Source organism: Coregonus clupeaformis, chromosome 27 (genome assembly GCF_020615455.1).
Source record: "Coregonus clupeaformis isolate EN_2021a chromosome 27, ASM2061545v1, whole genome shotgun sequence".
In the NCBI taxonomy this organism is placed as follows: Eukaryota; Metazoa; Chordata; class Actinopteri; order Salmoniformes; family Salmonidae; genus Coregonus; species Coregonus clupeaformis.
Window position 1 is genome coordinate 36,727,560 of NC_059218.1, and position 19,270 is coordinate 36,746,829.

At 46.7% G+C, this 19,270-nt stretch overlaps 1 protein-coding gene across 2 annotated transcripts in view; it reads left to right on the top strand.

The window, feature by feature from the left end:
- Positions 1–19,270, top strand: part of LOC121541993 (calcium-binding protein 8-like) — a 79,467-nt gene that overhangs the window by 26,259 nt on the left and 33,938 nt on the right. For both annotated transcript variants that reach the window (XM_041851412.1, XM_041851411.1), the window contains exons 3-4: positions 9,492–9,635; positions 11,564–11,676. In XM_041851412.1, coding sequence (XP_041707346.1) covers positions 9,492–9,635; positions 11,564–11,676 — 257 coding nt within the window. The remainder of the gene's footprint in view (positions 1–9,491; positions 9,636–11,563; positions 11,677–19,270) is intronic.

The window sequence follows — 19,270 nt, forward strand, 5'->3', positions numbered from 1 at the left end:
TGAATATGTGCTCGTTTTTAATTTAATAATTAACGTAGACCTATTAGTAGGTTTATGGATTAACATTTTCAAGTTATTCGCCCAACCCTGTTTTATCTATTCTGTCTAAAAGGAATGCAACACATGCGAAATATCACTATAATCAGGCTAAGGCTATAAGGCTGTTTTTGGTCTACAGCCTTTATATTAGACTTTATATCAGCCTTCGGACTGGTTTAAACGAGTTTCCCCGCAGAGCCACCAGCCAGCCGTTCCACAGCAACGGTGGGAAAAGCGCGCACAGGCAGGCGCGCTCGCGGACGAAATACTTCAAGGAACAGCGTTCCCGCTGAAATATAACGCCTTGTGGCACTGCTTCGGTCTCTTGAGGAGGGAGATAAAGAGACACTCTTTTATCTCACCATAATGAAAACCCAGAACAGTTTCCGGCACTCAACAATCAAATCATAGGCCTATTCAGTAAGAAACACAGGCTGCTGGTAGGTCCAACTATAGCTGGACAGAAATCACACTGACACAGTGACTCCATTGCCAGCCAACAATGGCCGTTGTCCTATATGAAATGTATAAATTCAGAGACACGGAAAATGTCCATTTTAAAGGGATAGTTCACCCAAATTACAAAATGACATATTGGTTTCCTTACCCTGTAAGCTGTCTATGGACAAGGTATGACAGCAATCCACGCTTTGGTTTTATTTTACCTGGCCACTGTTTCAAATGCTAACCTTTTAGCATTTGTGGCACAAATCCAATGGAAGTCAATGGTATAATATAGGCTATATTAACATGTCTACACTTCATGTCCAAATCATCTGCAAGTTACTTAATTGAGTTGCACAATACATTTGTAGATACATATGATATATGTAATGGTTCAATTATAATGATAATATTCACCTAGGAACTCACTTGGCGAAGGCCACAGGACTGAACATTAACGAATTCAACAACCATGTCTCTGTCACTAACAAATACAGTCATGGGTGGTAACTCTACAATTCAATCGAAAAGGCAAGGCACACTGGGAAACTATTGCGGGGGCCTTAAATTTAAGTACACCTTACAAAAAAAATATACTGAATTTCTATTACTCATAAATGTTTAGATACTTTAGGATCTACGAGTTCCACAGCCCTGAACCATATGGTTCACAGGTCTGCCTACCTCACACACTCCATCTTCACAGTAACATATGGATAAGATTCACATAGCACTTCCCGCTGGTACTCAGGGCAGGGGAATAACTCACCTTATCCAGTAGACCAGACGTATCAGACAGCTAAGGGACATTTCTCCTAAGCATGTATTAAAGATGAAAGGATGCTTCCCGAATGGCACCCCTTTCCCTATGTAGTGCACTACTTTCAACCTTGAGCCCGATGGGCCCTGATCAATAGTAGTACACATACATAGGGAGTAGGCGTGCCATTTGGGACGCATACAAAATATCTCAAACAGGTTGAATGATATATAGAGGCACTCTACCCCTGCTGTACGATTAAACATGTGAAATACAAAGACTTCTTCCTTTAATATCGAGACATTCTCCTCTTTTAACAATTTGGTAGGAGATAGATTATAAAAGGGGTTGATAGGAGAGACATGCTATGAAACGTTAACTGGGTGAAGTCAGACCGACATGCTGGTGTATTAAAATGACCTCTCAGCTGTCAGTCGATTGACAGGTCATTAGGAGAGTGGACGGCTGCTTTTGAGAGGGAGGCTGGAGTGGACTTCACAGGGTTGAGTTAGAGGACAAATCCCAAATAATACTCTCTTCTGGACCCTAAATAGCGCAGTACTTTCGACCAGGTCCACATAGGTGGCTCTACATAGTGTAGCAGTTTTTACCCTACATACCCAGTGTACTACTATATAGGGATCTGGTCAAAAGTAGTGCACTAGCCGATATAGGGAATAGGATGCTATTTTGGATGGAAGTGGAGCTTCAGTCAGAACCCCCTCTACCTCTAATTATTTGAGAACAGGAAGGGTTTTAACTGAATAATCTCTGTACCTCTAATGATGGGGGAACAGGAAGTAGAGCTTCAGTCAGAACACCCTCTGTACCTGTAATGATGGGGGAACAGGAAGTGGAGCTTCAGTCAGAACACCCTCAGTACCTCTAATGACTGGGAAACAGGAAGTGGAGCTTCAGTCAGAACACCCTCTGTACCTCTAATGACTGGGGAACAGGAAGTGGAGCTTCAGTCAGAACACCCTCAGTACCTCTAATGACTGGGGAACAGGAAGTGGAGCTTCAGTCAGAACACCCTCAGTACCTCTAATGATGGGGGAACAGGAAGTGGAGCTTCAGTCAGAACACCGTCTGTACCTCTAATGATGGGGGAACAGGAAGTGGAGCTTCAGTCAGAACACCCTCAGTACCTCTAATGATGGTGGAACAGGAAGGGTTTTAACTGAGAGGAATCAGTGGAAAGGCTGTAGGTGTTGTGTGTCAAAGTGTTCCCTCTGAAAGAAGTGTGACTCCCCCTGGGGTTGGTTAAATACAGGAAGTGACTGAAATAAACCACAACAGAGAGAGAGGGGGAAGAAGAGAGGAAAATTAGCTTCTGGGAGTTAAACACAAAGGCTTCAGCAGGAGAAAAAGTTGTTGTCAATACAAGGCTTATCCTTGTATCATGTCTGATTGTCGATTGTGTGGTGAATGTAAGAACGGAGCTGCAGGGCAAATATGGCAGTTATAGTTCTGTTCTTCCTGCTTTTTAGAGAGAGAGAGAGAGAGAGAGAGAGAGAGAGAGGACAAAATGAACGGAGTGATAATAACTTTAATGAATGTTTGGGTAGCACTCCACATAATAAAGAATTTATCATGGATTAGTCAATAGTTTTTTCATCTTTATTCCTCATTACTCCCACATTTGTAAATGTTAGTAACCTAGTTATTTACACATTTATATAAAAAAATGTAAAGTATTTTTTTAATGATTCATAAGCTAATTCATAAGATGTTTTAATATACCAAACCAGTGGTGCATGTCCACAGCCCAGTGCGTCATGTGCCAGCGTCCCGCACTTGCCGGGCTCCAGTGATGATCCATGGCCCGAAGCCTCCAGTGATGATCCATGGCCCGAAGCCTCCAGTGATGATCCATGGCCCGAAGCCTCAAGTGATGATCCATGGCACGAAGCCTCCAGTGATGATCCTTGGCCCGAAGCCTCCAGTGACGGTCAGCTGCTTTACTCCAGTGCCAGAGCAGTCCGCTCCACCGGTGCCTAGTCCAGCGCCGGGCAGCTGCTCCACTCCTGTGCCAGAGCAGTCTGCTCCACCGGTGCCTAGTCCAGCTCCGGTTATCTGCTCCACTCCAGTGCCAGAGCAGTCCACTCCACCGGTGCCAAGTCCAGCTCCGGTTATCTGCTCCACTCCAGTGCCAGAGCAGTCCGCTCCACCGGTGCCAAGTCCAGCTCCGGTCAGCTGCTTCACTCCATTGCCAGAGCAGTCCGCTCCACCGGTGACAAGTCCAGCTCCGGTTATCTGCTCTCTACCAGAGCCGGGGCAGTCCGCTTCACCGGTGCCCAGTCCGGGTCCGGTCGTCTACTCTTCCCCCATGCTGGAGCCATCCACTCCACCGGGGTCCGAGCCGGAGCCAGACGTCAACCCCTCTCCAGGGTCGGGGTCTCCCACACCAGGGTCCAGTCAGGACTTGGTGCATCGCGGGAGGACTGCTAGGCCGGGACCAGACGTCAGCCCCTCTCCAGGGTCGAGGGCTCTCACACCAGGGTCCAGACAGGGCTTGGTGCATTGTGGGAGGACTGAGAGGGGGAGCATCTCGCCGGGGTCCAGACCAGGTGTGCAAAGGGGAGGCAGGATGGGAGAAGAGTTTACTGCCTACGTCACGTCCGAAGCCGGAACCGAGGCTAGATGCCCACCCGGACCCTCCCCTAATGAGTCAGGTTTTTGCGGCCGGTGTCCGCACCTTTGGGGGGGGGGGTACTGTCACGCCCTGACATTGAGATCTCTAGTTGAGTTGGTCAGGGTGTGAAATCTAATTTATAGATTTCTATGTTGGCCGGGTGTGGTTCCCAATCAGAGGCAGCTGTCAGTCGTTGTCTCTGATTGGGGATCATACTTAGGCAGCCATGTTGCCTACCTTAGTTGTGGGATCTTGTTTCTGTTTGGCTTGTTTGATGTTTAGCCTCTTGAACTTCACGTTCTGTTGACGACTGTACGCATACCACGCTGCACCTTGGTCCGATCCTTTACACAACGAACGTGACATCTACACACAATACCCCATAATGACAAGGCAAAAACAGGTTTTTAGACATTTTAGCAAATTTATAAAAATAAAAAAACTGAAAAATAACATTTACATAAGTATTCAGTACTTTGTTGAAGCACCTTTGGCAGCAATTACAGCCTTGAGTCTTCTTGGATATGACACTTTAAGCTTGGCACACATGTATTTGGGGAGTTTCTCCCACTCTTCTCTGCAGATCCTCTCAAGCGCTGTCAGGTTGGATGGGGAGCGTCGCTGCACAGCTATTTTCAGGTCTCTCCAGAGATGTTAGATCGGGTTCAAGTAAGGGCTCAGGCTGGGCCACTCAAGGACATTCAGAGACTTGTCCTGAAGCCACTCCTGCGTTGTCTTGGCTGTGTGCTTAGGGTCGTTGTCCTGTTGGAAGATTAACCTTGACCCCAGTCTGAGGTCCTTAGCACTCTGGAGCAGGTTTTCATCAAGGATCTCTCTGTACTTTGCTCCGTTTATCTTTCCCTCGATCCTGACTAGTCTCCCAGTCCCTGCCGCTGAAAAATATCCCCACAGCATGATGCTGCCACCACCATGCTTCACCGTAGGGATGGTACCAGGTTTCCTCCAGACGTGACGCTTGACACTCAGGCCAAAGAGTTCAATCTTGGTTTCATCAAATCTTGTGTCTCTAGGTCTGAGAGTTTTTAGGTGCCTTTTGGCAAACTCAAAGTGTGCTGTCATGGGCCTTTTACTGAGGAGTGGCTTCCGTCTGGCCACTCTACCATAAAGGCCTGATTGGTGGAGTGCTGCAGAGATGGTTGTCCTTCTGGAAGGTTCTCCCATCTCCACAGAGGAACTCTAGAGCTCTGTCAGAGTGACCATCAGGTTCTTGGTCACCTCCCTGACCAAGGCCCTTCTCCCCTGATTGCTCAGTTTGGCCAGGCGGCCAGCTCTAGGAAGAGTCGTGGTGGTTCCAAACTTCTTCCATTTAAGAATGATGGAGGCCACTGTGCTCTTGGGGACCTTCAATTCTGCAGAAAATTTTTTGGTACACTTCCCCAGATCTGTGCCTCGACACAATCCTATCTCAGAGCTCTGCGGACAATTCCTATGACCTCATGGCTTGGTTTTTGCTCTGACAAGCCCTGCAACTGTGGGACCTTATATAGACAGGTGTGTGCTTTTCCAAATCATGTCCAATCAATTGAAATTACCACAGGTGGACTCCAATGAAGTTGTATAAACATCTCAAGGATGATCAATGGAAACAGGATTCACCTGAGCTCAGTTTCGAATCTCATAGCAAAGGGTCTGAATACTTATGTAAATAAGATATTTCTGTTTTATTTTTTATAAATGTCAACCAAAACCAAAGTGTGGATTGCAGCAGCCACTCCTTCGAGCAGTTGAATTTCAATTAACCCGAAACTAAAATCTTGCCTAATTTGGCCAGCTGCATGATTAAATTCTAGGTCCATATGTCTTCGAAATTGGGAGTTCCAGTTTGTGAAGTCTCCACACTCGCAAAATGGAAACTCAGCCAAAATGTTCAATATATTTCCTTTAACCTCTTCATCACTAGGCACCTGGCTAAAGTGCCTGCCTCGAAAATGCATGCCCAAATTGAATAGAGTATATCTCCAAAACGACAAGAGCTATAAACATAATCTTGGTAGCAAACGAAAGGTAACACATGTGAGATGTATCTTGAAGTGAAATAATTAATGTGGGTATTACTGTGTCAGAGTACATGAAGCTAGAACACAGCATAAATTGGGAGGTTTTGATTCCGCCTGAAAGTAACTTCAGGTTTTATAGGGAATGCTTTATTGGACTTATGCAGCTGCAGCCCCTAAACACTATGGGACCACAGCCCAATATCTGATGAGTACTTATGTGAAGTTTGATGCCAATAAAGTAAAGTAAACCAAAGTTGAAGGGGTTTTAGTTGCAGTATGTTTAGGCGGATTACCAAATGGAGACATTTGGGTAGATTTCGGCACCACCAGTGCCATTTGACTTTTATCAGGTACCAGACAGCAAAAGTAATTTAATTTCACTAACATATCACTATATGTGTACATTCCATCAAAATACAACTGTTTTGATGTTGTTTCCAATGTTCTCCCAGACCTCTATACGTGTTCCCATTAAAATAAACCATACAAAAGTTTGACTCCAAACTGAGCAGATTTATTAGAAACTATAGTAAGTCCACACATCCCAAACTATAAACAATGATATGGTGTCCTTGGGTGGGTTGTCACACAAAATGTAGACCCTTTTTACCCTAAAACTTGCTGTCGTGCCAATCCTTAAACAGTTACTCTTTGATGTAATGCACAAAGGGACTTGGCACTTCCTGCAGTACACAGGTGTTTTCACTTTGGGGATGCCAACATCCAGACATCTCCTACAGTTCTTCCTGTCTTTGCTGGCATCATCACCATAGTATTCTGGCATGCAGGATGTTGGTGGTGGTCGTGGTGGAGGTTGTGGTTCAGACTGTTTAGCAAAGCTCACCAGTTCTGTGAGTAGCTTTTCCCTGAACTTCTTCTGTGTGTACGGCTTAGTGGGGTTGTTCTTATGGAGTTCTTTGTGAAGTAGGAAACTATTTACAACAGCAATATCAACAAAATGAAAAAGAAAAGTCTTATACCATTACATTGTCTTGTCGTGAACACTGTAGTATCCAATCAATGCGTCGGATAAAGGAAAGGGGAGACCATGACGCAGTGGTGTCGATTGTGGGGCCTGGGTTTCTGGTGGGCATAAACCAGATTGGGTCGTTCATCATTCTCTTCTCTATTATGCCACCTATCTTCTTCTTCCTCCCCGACTCTTGGAGTGGCAGGCCTACCTCCAATACGCTTACTTGGATGCGCTGACTTTGAGAAAGCTTTCCCTTTTCTTTTGGGTTGAGGGTTCTTTACAGGGGACTCAGTGTCCGATGAAGTCCGTGGCCGAGGGAGGGGAGCAGAAGTGCGTTGTCTAGACAAGCGGCCAGGCTGAGGAAGAGGAGGCTCTGCCTGAGGAAGGGGAAGCTGTGGCTGAGGAGGCAGATGCTCTGGCTGTGGCTCATCACCCCTATAGTCATCTTCACTGTGCAAACAAGACAAAAGAGAAAAGAAAATCATGACTAAAACGCACTTGTATTCATTCATTGACAAATCTGACTCAAAACAGTCAGATATATAAAATAAATAGTTAGAACTATGAGAATGTTGACTAAAGTGATAATTCAGTGACAATAAATAATACACATAGCATTCTATTGTAAATAAAACCGCTTAGACGCACTGGCCTCTAAGCTAAGCTAGCGCTAACTAACGTTGAGCTTCAGTTACTCAAATAGATATTTTAGAATGTATGTTTTGTACTCATACAATAAATTAGTAATAGTAGTATTAGAAGTAATAAATAACAATGGGATTACATCCTCTTCTGATGCTTGAGTAGGGCCCTGGACACGATAACCTTCGTTCTCGTCGTTGGGGTCTGGTTCGTCCGGTCTAAGCAGGTCCTCATCGTCCGATTCAGAGTCAATGGGGATACATGGAGTCCAACTTTGATCTGTTACAATTAATAACGCCTCTGTAACTGTATATTTGTTACTAGAGCCTGCCATATTTTTATAAACTTTGCGTTTTCCCTCTGAAATTCAAGTGCTGTTGTGCTCTCTGCGTAACTGTGCGTAATGCAGCAAGTCAACTAATGTGATACAATGAGGTGCGCACTTGGTTATTTCAACAACCTGTTGGTGATTTTGACGTGACCCCTGTATCGAAAGCTCTGGATCAGTATAATTAAATTAGCACAACTGCAAGCCACTGTGATTGCATCATATATCCAGAAAGTGGCGACAGAACAGTGCCTGTTGTGATTGAAACAAACTATTGACTTCATCTTCAAACACATTCTTGGCCATGTAAAACGATGGAAACTCATTGAAATCAACTCGGAATGAGAGAGAGACACTAGAGTATCTTTTTAAGTGGTTTTATTCGATCAGACACTACTTTTGGTAACAAAAACAACAAAGGTAAGACGCGGTTTGTTGTTGTGATAAAAAAAGTGTGTTATTGACGTTCTTTGATTAATAGTTTAGTGAGTGTTGGTCATAGAGGAACATGGCTATCACTGTTGGAATCTGTGAGGTAGCAGCTTTCGAATGGTGTGTCGTTTGTGTAGATAGGTTGAGAAAAATAAGTTATCCGTCTACGAATATACGGGCATGCACGGTTTCAAAATACAGTACTGGTTTTGCTATATGCTTATATATTTGCTTGGAGTCGGGAATATTATTTCATTTGGGCAACAACAGTTTAGCTAGATTCACAGTTGAGACGCTTCTCGTTCCAGTAGTGTATAACATTCAGGTATTCGCACATGTTTAAAAACCGTACTACGTCATTGTTTGAGATTGCGGGAGGAGTACCCCGGATATGGGGAACCTCGTGATGAAGAGGTTTTAACATCCTGTGTTGTGTGTTTATTATTGTACCAATTATATGTTCTAGGCTATTTGTAGACCTTAAGGAGCATCGGGTACTGCTGGAATGTTTACCAATGCCATGTTCATCTTTTTGTGAGAAATTACGCTGATCACTCAAAACATTTATGAAGTATTTATAAAGTATAAATAGCCCACACTTCAGATGAGGCCACGCAAAAAATACTTAAAGGTCACGAACAGTCAAAATCAAGTTTTTCATGAAATTGGATGATATTTGTATAAAACCAGATCAATATCAATGTTGTTTGAGTTGCTTTGTGTATCACCAGATTTGTTTGAGATGATTTTACTGCAACACTGCTCACTGCATCCAAGTTTCTTGACATAGGCGTTTCAAAGAGCTGTCAGTCAAGGTACGCGCATGAATATAAGCTCCCCACCCACTCAGCCTGTCTTTTCAAACTTCCTGGTAGTTAGACATCATTTTGAGCATTTCTAGCCCCAAAAAAATATTATGGGTGATATTTTAGTCACTCAAAAGGCTATTTTACTAATAATTGGTAAATTGTTTATAAGGACCTATATTAAACATGTTATTATTGGAATAATGATTAATAAATGATTAATAAACGATTTACTAATCCATTATAAATGCTTTATTACGTGGAGTTATTATAAAGCGCTACTAATATTTGACTGCATTTGTGCGTGCATGTGTTTGTCTGTCTGTCTCTGTGTGTGTGTGTGTGTGTTTACACGTTCGTGCGTGTATGTTTGTATGTGTTAATGCCTGTATTCATGCCTGTGTCCCTGTGCAGAGATCCGGGAGGCGTTCCGGGTGCTGGACCGGGATGGGAACGGGTTCATCTCCAAGCAGGAGCTGGGCATGGCTATGAGGTCGCTGGGGTACATGCCCAGCGAGGTGGAGCTGGCCATCATCATGCAGAGACTAGACATGGATGGTGAGGGACACACAGAGACACACAGGCTTATCACATACACACACACACACACACAGGCTTATCATACACACACACACACACACACTTATCATATACATAGACACACACACAGGCTTATCACATACACACACACTCAAACACTTATCATACACATAAACACACACACAGGCTTATCACATACACACACACACACACACAGTCTTATCACATACACACACACACACACACACACACACACACACACACACACACACACTTATCATACACATAGACACACACACAGGCTTATCACATACACACACACAGGCTTATCACATACACACACACACAGGCTTATCATACACACACACACACACACTTATCATACACATATACAAACACACACACACACTGAGCCTTAATATATGATTTCCTAAACTGACTTTTCCAAGGTTAATGAATCAGTTACACATCTTGGTCTCAGCAGTGTGGTGGGTTCATAGTGTATGTGCACTGTGTATGTGTATTCACCAGTATTACCAGGTTAATACTGTGTATGTGTATTCACCAGTATTACCAGGTTAATACTGTGTCTGTGTATTCACCAGTATTACCAGGTTAATACTGTGTCTGTGTATTCACCAGTATTACCAGGTTAATACTGTGTCTGTGTATTCACCAGTATTACCAGGTTAATACTGTGTCTGTGTATTCACCAGTATTACCAGGTTAATACTGTGTATGTGTATTCACCAGTATTACCAGGTTAATACTGTGTCTGTGTATTCACCAGTATTACCAGGTTAATACTGTGTCTGTGTATTCACCAGTATTACCAGGTTAATACTGTGTCTGTGTATTCACCAGTATTACCAGGTTAATACTGTGTCTGTGTATTCACCAGTATTACCAGGTTAATACTGTGTCTGTGTATTCACCAGTATTACCAGGTTAATACTGTGTCTGTGTATTCACCAGTATTACCAGGTTAATACTGTGTCTGTGTATTACCAGGTTCATACTGTGTCTGTGTATTACCAGGTTCATACTGTGTCTGTGTATTCACCAGTATTACCAGGTTAATACTGTGTCTGTGTATTCACCAGTATTACCAGGTTAATACTGTGTCTGTGTATTCACCAGTATTACCAGGTTAATACTGTGTCTGTGTATTCACCAGGTTAATACTGTGTCTGTGTATTCACCAGTATTACCAGGTTAATACTGTGTATGTGTATTCACCATTATTACCAGGTTAATACTGTGTCTGTGTATTCACCAGTATTACCAGGTTAATACTGTGTCTGTGTATTCACCAGTATTACCAGGTTAATACTGTGTCTGTGTATCCACCAGTATTACCAGGTTAATACTGTGTCTGTGTATTACCAGGTTAATACTGTGTCTGTGTATCCACCAGTATTACCAGGTTAATACTGTGTCTGTGTATTACCAGGTTAATACTGTGTCTGTGTATTCACCAGGTTAATACTGTGTCTGTGTATTCACCAGTATTACCAGGTTATCTGTGTAAACCAATCAGCACCATACAAGGTGTTCTCCTTGATAGCTTTGACTCAATGCTTAAGGGATGGCTTTGCGGGTGCCCGCGCACGCACACACACACACACACACACACACACACACACACACACACGCACACAGACACACACGGGTTGCTCTCTGAAAGGTGAATCAATGACATTGTATGTGTGGGAAACTGCCATTGATTTTGGCGCCTCAGACTGGGGATCAATACAGACTATTCTGTTTAACACACAAACCCTCCAACAACACAACAATAAAGTCACCATAATCTTAAACCAGAGAAAAGCTACAGTACAAAAAAGAAAAACATGACCACATGTCATTGGCCATGTGGTACAAGCACGCTAATGAAGGTTGTAATGTGCGTGTGTGTGTGTTTGTGCGCGTGTGTGTGTATCTAGGTGATGGTCAGGTGGACTTTGAGGAGTTTGTGACGATATTGGGACCCAAACTGCTGTCGTCTGAGACCAGAGAAGGTTTCCTAGGAAGCACCATCGATAACATCTTCTGGCAGGTAGGAACACATACTCCTCTATTCTCTTCACTTCTCTTCTATCCCTTCCTCTCCTCTCCTCTCCTCTCCTCTCCTCCCTCTCCTCTCCTCTCCTCTCTCTCCTCTCTCCTCCCTCCTCCTCTCCTCTCCCTCCTCTCCTCTCCTCTCCCTCTCCTCTCCTCTCCTCTCCACTATTCCCTCCTCCTCTCCTCTCCTCTCTTCCCTCTCCTCTCCCCTCTCTCTCTTCTTCCCCTCTCTCCTTTCTTCCCCTCTCCTCTCTCCTCCCTCTCTCTCCTCTCTTCCCTCTCATCTCTCCCTCTCCCCCTCCTCTCCTCCCTCTCCTCTCTTCCCCTCTCTTCTCCTCTCCCCTCTTTTCGTCTCTTCCCCTCTCTTTTCGTCTCTTCCACTCTCCTCTCTTCTCTTCCCCTCTCCCCCTCTCCCCCCTCCTCTCCTCTCTTCCCCTCTTTTCTTCTCCTCTCCTCTCCTCTCCTCTCCTCTCTCTTCCTTTCCTCTTCTTCCTCCCTCTGTGAGGGCATTCTGCAGTCAGGGCACGTGGAGATGCTAGCTGAAAAGCCTGTTTTCGATAGATATTGGCTCACACACACGCACACAAACACACACACAGATACAGACCCCCTACCTTTGCCTCTCATCCCATGATGGTGGAGTAAGGGATTTTTGTACTTCAAAGAAAAGAGACATGCTGGGGTGTGTGTATGTGTGTGTTCCTGGGAGGGTTTGTACAGGCTTCAAAGTAAAGAGACGAGAAGGGTCTCTCCTTCAGAAGAAAGACAGGCTTTCAGGAGAGGGGTCTGTTTGGAGTGGAGACCTGATGCATTTTTGATGTTCTCCTGTTTTTGGGAACTCAAGAAAAGTTAAACTCAAATAATTTTAGTTCAGTGTTTTTTGCTGCAAATACTCACTAGGGGCTCTTCTCAATCCAAGCCTGGTTCTCTCAGGATATAAAGGGCAGAGATAAAGAGACGGACCAAGGGTGAGGGCAAAGCAAGGAAGTGATTGATAGGCGGAAAGAAAAACCCAGACACACAGAGACATGGGGGCAGAGAGAGAGAATGGGAATAAGAGAGAGAAAATGGGAAAAAGAGAGAATGGGAATAAGAGAGAGAGACAGGGAATAAGAGAGAGACAGGGAATAAGAGAGAGAATGGGAATAAGAGAGAGAATGGGAATACAAGAGAGACAGGGAATATAAGAGAGACAGGGAATATAAGAGAGACAGGGAATAAGAGAGAGAATAGGAATAAGAGAGAGAATGGGAATAAGAGAGAGAATGGGAATAAGAGAGAGACTGGGAATAAGAGAGAGACTGGGAATAAGAGAGAGACAGGGAATAAGAGAGAGACAGGGAATAAGAGAGGGAGAATGGGAATAAGAGAGAGACAGGGAATAAAAGAGAGAGAATGGGAATAAGAGAGAGACAGGGAATAAGAGAGAGACAGGGAATAAGAGAGAGTGTGGGAATAAGAGAGTGAATGGAAATAAGAGAGAGACAGAATAAAAGAGAGACAGGGAATAAGAGAGAGAATGGGAATAAGAGAGAGACAGGAAATAAAAGAGAGAATGAGAATAAGAGAGAGACAGGGAATAAAAGAGAGAATGGGAATAAAAGAGAGACATGGCTTAAGAGAGGGAATGGAAATAAGAGAGAGAATGGGAATACAAATAGACAGTGAATAAGAGAGAGACAGGGAATAAAAGAGAGAATGGGAATAACAGAGAGACAAGGAATAAGACAGAGACAGGGAATAAAAGAGAGACAGGGAATAAGAGAGAGAATGGAAATAAGAGAGAGAGACAGGGAATAAGTGTGGCGGTTGATTTGGATGGAGTCAGGCGCAGGAGGGTGAATTACTGAATAAATGGTTTATTCGGCAAGACAGCGGTACGCAGCAATGCGTAAAACACTCCAGTGCGATAATACGGCGCACTGGAGAAAATAAGTACTGATGAGGGGATATGAACCACGTCTGTGTAATAAACAAGACAAAACAAATGGAATGATGAGATGAGGAGCGACGGTGGCTAGAAGGCCGGTGACGACGAACGCCGAAGCCTGCAGCTCCAGCAGCGCACCGACACCGGCCTCGGGGACGGCCAGGAGGACGCGGAGCAGGGCGAGCCGGATGGCGAAGGTGGAAATCCTGCAACAGGGAGCGATCGAGGACATCCCTCACCGGGACACAGCACCTCTCCTCCGGACCGTACCCCTCCCACTCGACGTCTCGAATCCAGGATGGAACGGAAGGAGTATGCCGGGGCCCCCTCGATGTCCAGAGGGGACAGAGGGACCTCCCGCACCTCAGACTCCTGGAGCGGACCAGCCACCACCGGCCTGAGGAGAGACACGTGAAACGAGGGGTTAATACGGTAATCAGGAGGGAGTATTAACCTATACGTAACCTTGTTTACTCTCCTCAGGACTTTGAACGGCCCCACAAACCGCGGGCTCAGCTTCCGGCAGGGCAGGCGGAGGGGCAGATTCCGGGTCGACAGCCAGAACCGATCACCCGGTACAAAGAACGGGGCCTCACTGTGGTGGCGGTCAGCGTTGGCCTTCTGGCGACGCACATCGCGCTGGAGGTGGACGTGGGCAGCGTTCCACATCTCCTCTGCGCGCCGAAACCAGTCATTCACCGCAGGAGATTTGGTCCTGATGCCATGGCGCCAGGACCGGCTGACAACCTAAAACACATTGAAATGGAGATAAGTTAGTGGAGGAGTGGCGGAGAGAGTTCTGGGCATATTTACATTTACATTTTAGATTTTAGTCATTTAGCAGCCGCTCTTATCCAGAGCGACTTACAGTTAGTGAGTGCATACATTTTTTTTTTTCATGGCACGAACACCGACCACTCCCCCGGCCGGTCCTGGCAGTAGGACCGCAGGAACCTACCCACATCCTGATTCACCCGTTCCACCTGCCCATTAGACTCGGGGTGAAACCAAGAGGTCAGGCTGACCGAGACCCCCAGACGTTCCATGAATGCCTTCCAGACCCTGGATGTAAACTGGGGACCCCGGTCAGACATGATGTCCTCTGGCACCCCGTAGTGCTGGAAGACGTGAGTAAACATGGCTTCCGCAGTTTGCAGGGCCATGGGGAGACCGGGCAGAGGAAAGAGGCGGCAGGCTTTAGAAAAGCGGTCCACAACAACGAGGACGGTGGTGTTACCCTGAGAGAGGGGAAGATGGAAGTAAATTGACAAGTGGGACCATGGCCGTTGTGGAACTGGTAAGGGATGTAACTTACCCTGCTGGGAGGTGCCTAGGTGCCCTCACGTCCTTAGCCAAGGTAGTCCACCAGTACTTCCCGGTCAGGCAGCGCGCTGTACGGCCGATACCTGGGTGACCAGAGGAGGGGGACGTGTGTGCCGAATAGATAAGACAATCACGGACAAGAGACGGCACGTACCGCAGCCCAGCCGGGCACTGAGGTGGAGATGGCTCTGTGTGTACCGCCCGCTCTATGTCCGCGTCCACCGCCCACACTACCGGCGCCACAATGCAGGAGGCCGGGAGTATGGGGGTGTTGTCTATGGGCCTCTCCTCTGTGTCGTACAGCCGTGACAGCGCGTATGACAACGTGAAATCAAACCGGGTGAAGAACAAGGCCCACCTGGCCTGGCGAGGGTTCAGCCTCCTCGCTACCCGGATGTACTCCGGGTTACGGTGGTCAGTCCAGACGAGGAAAGGGTGTTTCGCCCCCTCAAGCCAGTGCCTCCACGCGGTCAGGGCTCTGACAACAGCCAACAGCTCCCGATCACCAATGTCGTAGTTCTGCTCCACTGGGTGAGCTTCTTAGAGAAGAAGGCACAGGGCGGAGCTTGGGTGGCGTGCCCGAGCGTTGGGATAGGACAGCACCTATCCCTACCTCGGACGCCTCCACCTCCACTACAAACGGTAATGATGCATCGGGATGGGCCAGTACCGGGGATGAGGTGAACAGAGCCCTCAGGTTACTGAAATCCCTGTCAGCCTCAGCAGACCAGAGGAGCAGGGACGGCCCACCCTTCAACCGAGAGGTGATGGGAGCTGCGACCTTTTCAAAGCCCCTGATAAACCTCCGATAGTAATTGGCAAAGCCAATAAAGCGCTGCACCTCCTTTACCGTGGTTGGAGTCGGCCAATTATGCATGGCTGAAATGCGGTCTCCCTCCATCTCCACACCTGAGGTGGTGATGTGGTATCCGAGGAAGGAGACGGACTGTTGAAAGAACAGACACTTTTCTGCTTTGGCATACAGGTCATGCTCCAACAGTCAGCCCAGCACTCTGCGAACCAGGGACACATGCTCGGCGCGCGTAGCGAAATACACCAGAATGTCATCGTTGTAGACCACCACACCGCGACCAAGCATGTCCCAAAACACCTCGTTCACAAAGGACTGGAAGACTGATGGAGCATTCATCAACCCATACGGCATCACCAGGTATTCGTAATGCCCCGTTGTTGTGCTGAATGCTGTCTTCCACTCGTCCCCTTCCCGGACACGCACCAGGTTGTACGCACTCCGGAGATCTAATTTCGTGAAGAAGCGCGCCCCATGCATTGATTCGATAACAGAGGAGATGAGGGGCAGAGGGTAACTATAGCGAATGGTAGTTTGATTAAGTGCCCGGTAATCAATGCAAGGGCGCAGACCTCCATCTTTCTTCTTCACGAAAAATAAACTTGAGGAGGCGGGCGAAGTGGAGGGACATATGAACCCCTGGCGCAGGGACTCAGAGACGTATGTCTCCATAGCCTCCGTTTCAGCCTGCAACAGGGAATAGACATAACTCCTGGGAGGCACAGCGTCCAACCGGAGGTTTATCGCGCAATCCCCCGCCCGATGGGGTGGTAATTTGTTCGCCTGCGTTTTGGAAAACGCGTGCACCAACTCGAGGTATTCGGTGGGAATGCGCATGGTGGAGGTAGTATCTGGTTGCACCAACGGAAACAGCTAGACACCTACCCTGACTCTCTCACGACCACCCCGTGAGAACCCTCTGCGGCCTTGAAAAGGTGGGGTTGGTTTGTGCTGTGGTGGAGACCTCTGTGGGCTATACTCGGCCTTGTCTCAGGATTGTAAGTTGGTGGTTGGGGATATCCCTCTAGTGGTGCGGGGGCTGTGCTTTGGCGGAGTGGGTGGGGTTATATCCTTCCTGTTTGGCCCTGTCCGGGGGTTTCTTCGGATGGGGCCACAGTGTCTCCGGACCGCTCCTGTCTCAGCCTCCAGTATTTATGCTGCAGTAGTTTATGTGTCGGGGGGCTGGGGTTAGTTGGTTATACCTGGAGTACTTCTCCTGTCTTATCCAGTGTCCTGTGTGAATTTAAGTATGCTCTCTCTAATTCTCTCGTTCTCTCTTTCTCTCTGAGAACCTGAGCCCTAGGACCATACGTCAGGACTACCGGGCATGATGACACCTTGCTGTCCCCAGTCCGCCTGGCCTTGCTGCTATTCCAGTTTCAACTGTTCTGCCTGCGGCTACGAAACCCCTACCTGTCCCAGACCTGCTGTTTTCAACTCTAAATGATCGGCTATGAAAAGCCAACTGAGAGACCTGAGCCCTAGGACCATACGTCGGGACTACCGGCCGTGGTGACTCCCTTGCTGTCCCCAGTCCGCCTGGCCTTGCTGCTATTCCAGTTTAAACTGTTCTGCCTGCGGTTATGGAACCCCTACCTGTCCCAGACCTGCTGTTTTAAACTCTAATGATCGGCTATGAAAAGCCAACTGAGATTTATTCCTGATTATTATTTGACCATGCTTGTCACTTATGAACATTTTTGAACATCTTGGCATGGTTCTGTTATAATCTCCACCCGGCACAGCCAGAAGAGGACTGGCCACCCCTCATAGCCTGGTTCCTCTCTAGGTTTCTTCCTAGGTTTTGCCTTTCTAGGGAGTTTTTCCTAGCCACCGTGCTTCTACACCTGCATTATTAGCTGTTTGGGGTTTTAGGCTGGGTTTCTGTACAGCACTTCGAGATATTAGCTGATGTAAGAAGGGCTATATAAAATAAAATTGATTGATTAAAATTGATTGATGTAGTGCGAGCCAGGGAAGACCCAACACAACAGGGAAATCAGGGGACTCAATAATAAAAAAGGTGATTTGCTCCCTATGGGTCTCCTGCGTAATCATAGTGACTGGGGCTGTAACCTCTCTAACATATCCTGACCCTAGTGGTCGACTGTCAAGTGCTTTGATGGGCAATGGAATGTGTAGGGGAACCAATGTGATACATAGACTATTAGCTAAAGACCTGTCCATGAAGTTCTCAGCTGCGCCTGAATCGACCAGCGCCTTACACTGGGGAACTACCGTGTAATCAGGGAAGGTGAAGTGCACAGCAGAGTATCCTCTCTTGCCACCAGAGTGACACTGGAGCTGTAGTCCTTCGTTCTCCCGGATCGCTGCACTACCCAGCTTCATCGGAACGTAATCCGGGTTGAAGGAGGGTGAAACGGGCAGGCCCCTTCCAGGACGTCCTCTTGAAGCCAGCAGGTTGTCCAACCGGATGGCCATGTCCACCAGCTGGTTGAAAGTCAACGTGGTATCCCGGCAGGCTAGCTCCCTTCGGACGTCCTTTCACAGGCTGCACAAGAAGCGATTGATGAGGGCCTGCTCGCTCCACCCGGACCCAGCAGCTAGAGTTCTAAACTCCAGGGCAAAGTCCTGCACGGTCCTCGTCCCCTGCCTCAGATGGACCGGCCGCTCAACCGCTTCTCTTCCTTCGGGAGGGTGATTGAAGACTGAGAATGGGAATAAAAGAGAGACATGGAATAAGAGAGAAAATGGAAATAAGAGAGCGAAAGGGAATAAGAGAGAGAATGGGAATAAGAGAGAGACAGGGAATAAGAGAGAGACAGGGAATAAGAGAGAGACAGGGAATAAGAGAGAGACAGGGAATAAGAGAGAGAATGGAAATAAGAGAGCGACAGGGAATAAGAGAGAGAATGGGAATAAGAGAGAGACAGGGAATAAGAGAGAGACAGGGAATAAGAGAGAGACAGGGAATAAGCGAGAGAATGGAAATAAGAGAGTGACAGGGAATAAGAGAGAGAATGGGAATAAGAGAGAGACTGGGAATAAGAGAGAGGCAGAGAATAAGAGAGAGACAGGGAATAAGAGAGACAGGGAATAAGAGAGAGACAGGGAATAAGAGAGAGACAGGGAATAAGAGAAAGAATGGGAAAAGAGATTCCCATAAGTGATTCATGATGGTGGCAGACAGTCTGTGTCTCTCGGGGAATTTAAAAACTCACCTCAACAGGATATAATGAGTTATGAACAGAAGGAGAGAAGGAACGAGAGAGAGAGAGAAGGAGAGATATAGGAAGGCTGGGAGGTTGATGAAAGGAAGCATACCTTGGAGGCCTATAATGACTCAAATTAGAGAGAGAGAGAGAGAGAGAGAGAGAGAGACGAAGTGAGAGAGACAGAGAGAGTGAGAGAGAGAGAACGAGAGAGAGAGGGAGAGACAGACAGAGAGAGAGTGCGAGAGAGACAGAGAGAGAGAGAGAGAGAGAGAGAGGAAGTGAGAGAGACAGACAGAGAGAGAGTGCGAGAGAGAGAGTGCGAGAGAGAGAGAGTGCGAGAGAGAGTGCG